Here is a 6933-nt window from a genome sequence, read left to right as displayed (position 1 = left end):
TCTAAATACATCAGTAACAACAGTAACATAAATGCTTCAATTAATCTGCTTAAAGACAGAGATTTTCAGGATAGATTTAAAAGCAAAAAAGTTATCTTCTGTCCTAAAGAGACTAAAAGAAAACTACAGCCAAAAGTTTAAATAAATAAAAATTGGTAAGACAGGGCAATCACTCCTGATAGTTCAACGGTTAAAATCTTCTCAAAATATATTCCAACTGGAAAACACCAAAATGTCAAAAAAAATTCTGACAATAATATTTAAAGTTGCAGTGTGGCATTCTCAACAATGTAAGAAAAAAATAACCCAAAGATTAAAAAAATGAAATCCTTGATCATTAAACCAGAGTGATAAAGGAAACCAATAATACTCTAGGAGTAAACGTCAAAATACAATTTAATAAATTCAGGGATGAATGTCCAATGAAATGGGAGATGTGGCATTGAACACTTGCAGGGAAGGTACCTGAACTTGAGACCTCTGCATAAAGCTAGGAACTCTGGATGAAAGGGTTTCCCCTCCTTTCATTCAAATAAATTGGGCTAGGGAAAAAATTCTTTATAAGGAAAACAAGAAAATCTGTCTCTGACTTACCTCCAAAGGCAAGAGGGAAGTTTCTCCTGAGAAGCTATAAACATTGGCTGCTCTCACATGGAGCTGGATTCACATTTACACTTCCAACAAGTCTACTTAACTGCATCCCAGATCAATGTACAAAACTATTTATAGGAATGCAAAATATCAACTCCTAACAAAATAAAAATCTCAATGTTTGCATCCAATTAAATATTATCAAGTATGAAAGAGTCAAGAAATTATGACCTGCAATGAGAAAAATTAATAAATAGAAACCAACCCAGAACTGATACAGATGTTAGAATTTTCTACAAGGACATTAAAATATAATTATATTTCATATGTTCAAAGAAGAGAAGAGGCATAATAAATAACATTGGAAATACAAAAATAGACATATACATACAGCAGAGGTGATAGAGATAAGAACATATAATGAAAAACATTATGTGAAAAATTTGAAAAGTTAGACAAATTCCTAAATAAAATATGACTTCTTAAAGCTGAATCAAGAAGAAACAGAATACTTTTTGTCCAGTGTATCATAGCGGTTAAATGTGCAGACTCTGGACAAGATTACCTGAGTTCAAATCCTGGCTCTATTACTTGCATCTGTGTGACCTTGGACAAGTTACTTAAAATTACTATGACTTGTATTTTAATCCTAAAATGTGGATAGTGAATAGTACCTACCTCATAGAGTTATTCTGAAAGGTTAAATGAGTCTATCAGTTAAGTATATAGAAGAGTGTCTAGCACATAGTAAGAACTATGTAAGCACTACCTCCTTAATAATATTACTCTTGAAGGTCATCATGCCTGCTGCAAGGAACTACACTTCTTGGTACAAAACCTAGAGAAACTCTCACAGAAGACATGTGAATGAATATTTATTGCAGCATGATTTATATTTGTGGACATTTGGAAACTACCTAAATGTCCATCAACATAAAAATGGATAAATTAATTGTGATATATTTACATAACAGAATGAGGCAGCACAATAAAATGAACCGAAGAAAGCTGCAGCTACCACCATAGCAAAGTCTCGAAAACATAATGTAGACTGAAAAGTGTAAGATTCAGAAATATAGATACAATATGATTCCATAGCATTTAAAATGAAAAGATGCAAAGTAATATGTTTTTTGAATTCATGTATATAACAGTATACAGAAATGTGTAAGAAAGATGGACACAAAAATTAGAAAAGTGTTTACATTTAGGTTTAAAAGGAGAATTGGGGTAGGGGAAGGTTGCTCAAGAAGTTTCAACTACAGCTATAAAATTTAGTTTATTACAAATTATTTGTGGCATATGTGGCAGACTAATATGATTTACTAAAACTAAGTGGTAAATATAGGGACATGCATTTTAAAGATTTTATTTGCTCTTCCATGTATTTTAAATATTTCATAATAAAAAGAACTTTCTGACTGGAAGAAACACATGACTATTAAAATTGAAAGAGGTCAAGAATTACTAACAAAATTTATGAAATGAGACAAACATCTAGACATGCCTTGATAAAATTTTTGAATTTCAAGGATAAAAATTATTAAAACCATTTAGGAAGGAAAAAAGATATTTACCAAGGCAAAATATTTTAGCAGACCACAAACTTCTTTGTACCACTAAACAACAAAAGTCACAGGGCAAAGTCTACATAGTTTTGAAGGGAACTTGAGTATGAGAATTTCATGCTCAAGTCAGTTGGTGATTATATATGAAGGCAAAAAAGATATTCTTGGCCACTGAAGAACCTAGAAATTATACCAACCATGAACTCTTCCTGAAATACTTAGTGAAATAAATTTCAGCTGACCAAGAGCTCAATCCAAATAAAAAACTTGTAAGTCATGGTATAAAAGAATTGAAGATGAAAAATGTAACCTGTAAAATGTAGAGGTACATCCAAATAATTGTGGATAAGTTTTAATACAATGTCAGTAATAAAATTTGACAACTAGATTTATATTCCAAAAATTCAATAGCATTATATATTTAAACTCACAGTTTAAATCAACAAGAAGTATAAAAATGGAAGGAGAGAGAGAAGGAAATGTTTGGAACAGATAAGATTTACAGAAGATTTCTTATCAGAAACCATGCAAGTGAGAAGAAAGTGGAGTGAAATACTAAAAGTCTTAAAAGAAAAAAAAAGTAGAATTCTAGTGAAAGTATCCTTCAAAAGTGAAGGAGAATAAATAGTCCTAAAATTTGTATGAAATCACAAAAGTCCCTAAATAGCCAGAACAATCTTGAGAAATAGGAGCAATGCTGGAGACTTCATGTGCTCTGGTTTCAAACTACATTACAAAGCTACAGTAATTAAAACAATATGGGCCATTCATACTCGCAGCCGGTCCGTGCTCGGTTGTCGGGTTTTGTGCACTATCAGATCAAAAGGGTGACGGCGCCGCTAGGATGAAGCTCGTGAGACTGGGTCACGAAATTGTAACCACTGAATTAAGGAATAGAACACAGGTCCATGGAACAATCACAGGTGTAGATGTCAGCATGAATACACATCTTAAAGCTGTGAAAATGACCCTGAAGAACAGAGAACCTGTACAGCTAGTAACACTGAGTATTCATGGAAATAACATTCAGTATTTTATTCTGCCAGACAGCTTACCTCTGGATACACTTCTCGTGGATGCTGAACCGAAGGTGAAGTCTAAGAAAAGGGAAGCTGTTGCAGGAAGAGGCCAAGGAAGAGGAAGAGGCCAAGGCCGAGGCAGAGGCAGAGGAAGAGGGGGTCCTAGGCGATATTATCTCTCAAGACTACTATTTCAAAGTAGTTTTGTTTGTTTATGACAGAGGAGGAGGAAGAAGAAGAAGACATGGCAGAGGAAGACTACGTGGCTAAGTTAGAAGATGGTGGAGTCCTAAGCAAATTGTGTCTCTCAAGATTATGATTTCAAAGTGATCGATGCTCCGGCTGTGTTTTGTACAGGCTTTGTTTGTTTGTGGCAGTTTTTAATAAACATAAATGTAGGACAGAGTTGTCTATTGACTATATCATATTAAGTTTTAATAGTTCATATATATATTCATGATACAAACACAGAATAATTCCAGTCTCAGATCCCAGAATAATTCCAGTCTTAGATCAGGCTTTTAATTTTTTGAACTAAATATTTCTTTTATGAATATATGTAGAATATACACCTTTTTACTTCACATGTACTGACTATGCGTTTTATTGTTTTACCTTGACTCCATTCTGTGGAACCTTCCTACAAGTGAAGTAAGTTCTTTTTGGTACTTCAGAAACTAAAGTCCTATGGAATGAGGTGTAAAATTGATTCTCCTTTCCTGAGTTTTATTCCATGGAGACTTAGGTTCTTAGTAAAAGGTGATGATCATCTTCTAAATTAAGGGGTCATTGATTTTGTCATCATTGTTAATGGTTTTTTTGGTTTTATTTTACTTTTTTTTTTGGCTGCGCTGCAGGGCATGTGGGATCCTAGTTCCCTGACTAGGGATTGAACCCACGCCCCCTGCATTTGAATTGAGGCATCTTAACCACTGGACTGCCAGGGAAGTCCCTGTTTTACTTTTTTAATAAGTTCTTAATAGAATATAGGGTTTTTTGTTTTTTAATTTATTTTATTTTTGGCTGCATTGGGTCTTCGTTGCTGCGTGTGGGCTTTCTCTAGTTGCGGTGAGTGGAGGCTACTCTTTGTTGTGGTGAGCGGGCTTCTCATTGCGGTGGCTTCTCTTGTTGCGGAGCATGGGCTCTAGGCACACGGACTTCAGTAGTTGTGGCACGTGAGCTCAGTAGTTGTGGCTCGTGGGCTCTAGAGCGCAGGCTCAGTAGTTGTGGCACACAGGCTTGGCTGCTCTACAGCATGTGGGATCTTCCTGGACCAGGGCTCGAACCTGTGTCCCTTGCATTGGCAGGCGGATTCTTAATCAAATACTTTTACAAGTAGTCCCTTAAGAACAAAAGGAAGAAGACTTACTTCTTTGCCAAAAACTGGATTCTTTCTGATCATTAATAAGGATTTTTAAAATTGTTTTAATTGGTTAGATTTAGAGAAAAATATTTCTCAGTATATAGTTTCTTATAAAGCGTACTACTCTTTGTTTATATACTAAGGGAAAAAAACCTAACTGAGGATTGAACTAGATCTGTATCTTCATTTAATCATGTATGTGGGTTTGCTTCTTTGTTTAATGAGAAGGAAATGTTCTGCAAAGATTGTTATCGAAAAAGGAAGTTTAGGCCTTGGAAGGAAGTTAATGTAAATTGAGATAGCAAGAGCGTTTTTGTGTGGTGTGTGCATATGTGTATCTCATTCTTTTCCATCCTTTGTTGGTGCTCCTATTAATTGAACGCAAGCAAAAGGAAAGGGAACACAGTGGTGCATCAAGGTGGAGAGATTTGAAGGGGACAAACAGGAAAGCACAAGTAGTGAGTAAACAAACATAAGTTGACTCCTACCCTCCTGGAGCTTATAGGCTAAAAGGGAAACAGAGTTAGATATACACTGATACTTAATTGCAAATTGTGAATACTCTGATAAAGAATACTTTGTATTATCTTGTCTGTTTTAAAAGCAGTGGAGGCTCATATCGATTTTAAGTCAAATGCCAATAACAAACGATTTTTAACCGTGCCTCGGGGTCTTAGTTCTCCGACCATGGGTCGAACCTGTGCCCTCTGCAGTGAGGGCACCGAGTCCTAACCACTGGACCACCAGGGAAGTCCTGTTAACTGTGTCTTATTTTGTGAATTTTAATGTCTAGAAGTTTGTAGTGTGAAACCAGTCTAGCAACACAGTTTAAATGTAAGGTTAAACCCTAGTGGGTACTAGATTGAGTTTGTCAACTTTAATAATAAGCAGTTATTTTATCAGCAAAAGTGAATTTATTTGAGAATAGCCAGAAGAATTGCAATTCGGCATATACAGACTATGGCAGGCCATAGGCAAATCCAGAGAACCAGGAAGGGGAGCTTGCTTTTATAGGGCATGTGGGTAGGGACCTAGGGAGGGGCAATAATAAGCAGAGTCCTTTTCAGGAAGAGGCTTCTCATTGGTTGGGTGACTACAGTTTCTGATTGGCTGGGCTGCCCTTGGGAAGAGAGACATTTTCTTCCTGCTGGATAGAAAAGTAGGCATCTCCTTCCCGTCCAGGTGTAGGGCTGTGTCTCTTCCTGTTTGAAGTAATTGGGTTTGCAGTGAAGCTGGCCAGTTGGACAGCAGAACTTTCCTTATTGTATTGTTCCCTCTGATTTTCCAGGGGAGGCTTCACCAGGTGTGTGGTATTGTAAGAAGCAGTAACACCTTCTGTTTTTATGTTTTTTGGTGTTTTTTTTTTTTTTTTTTTTTTCTGGCTGCACCACTCAGCTTGTGAGATCTTAGTTCCCCAACCAGGGATCAAACCCAGGCCCTCAGCAGTGAAAGCATGAAGTCCTAACCACTGGACAACCGGGGAATTCCCAATCTGTTTTTTTTTTTAAAGATTTATTGATTGATTGATTGATTGATTGCTATGTTGGGTCTTCGTTTCTGTGCTAGGGCTTTCTCTAGTTGTGGCAAGCGGGGGCCACTCTTCATCGCGGTGCACGGGCCTCTCACTATCGCGGCCTCTCTTGTTGTGGAGCACAGGCTCCAGACGCGCAGGCTCAGTAGTTGTGGCTCACGGGCCTAGTTGCTCCGCGGCATGTAGGATCTTCCCAGACCAGGGCTCGAACCCATGTCCCCTGCATTAGCAGGCAGATTCTCAACCACTGCGCCACCAGGGAAGCCCCCAATCTGATATCTTTTAAAGCTTAAGATTTTATTTGTGAAATTTGGGGATTTGTTTAAAGAAATTTATTGTGAGTTTAAATAGAAAACTGTAAGTGAAATAATAGAGAAATTATATTTCACAACATGTTTTAATCTACTATAATTAGATTGGTTAAGCAAGGATGGCTTAGTATTTTGAAATGTATTAATATGTTCAGCAGTCAAAATACACATGATCTTCTACAATAGATATCAGAATGACATTTAATAACACAACACTCATTCCTGAAAACCTAAAATGGACTTTCCTCATCATGTTAAGGAAGAATTTTCTATCTTAAACCAACAGCAGACATTTCTAGAGACATTCAAAATAAAACAACAAAAGAATATAAAAACAAAAACAAACAAACAAAAAAACCCAATATGGTACTGGCATACAAACAGACACACAGATCAATGGAACAGAATCGAGAGTCCAGAAATAAACCCGATTAATTTATAATAGAGGAGCCAAGAATATACAATAAAGGAAGGACAGTCTCTTCAACATATGGTGTTGGGAAAACTACACAGTCCCATGCAAAAGAATGAAATTGGACAACTATCTTAC

General features: G+C 36.4%; 1 protein-coding gene across 1 annotated transcript; it reads left to right on the top strand.

Moving 5' to 3' along the window:
* Positions 1-3003: 3003 nt before the first annotated feature.
* On the top strand, positions 3004-3396 carry LOC133084561 (small nuclear ribonucleoprotein Sm D1-like). The gene has a single exon (XM_061181400.1). The coding sequence runs from the start codon at positions 3004-3006 to the stop codon at positions 3394-3396; it is 393 nt and encodes a 130-aa protein (XP_061037383.1).
* Positions 3397-6933: the final 3537 nt, after the last annotated feature.

This window comes from Eubalaena glacialis, chromosome 2 (genome assembly GCF_028564815.1).
Source record: "Eubalaena glacialis isolate mEubGla1 chromosome 2, mEubGla1.1.hap2.+ XY, whole genome shotgun sequence".
In the NCBI taxonomy this organism is placed as follows: Eukaryota; Metazoa; Chordata; class Mammalia; order Artiodactyla; family Balaenidae; genus Eubalaena; species Eubalaena glacialis.
This window is presented reverse-complemented; position numbering and strand designations above follow the sequence as displayed.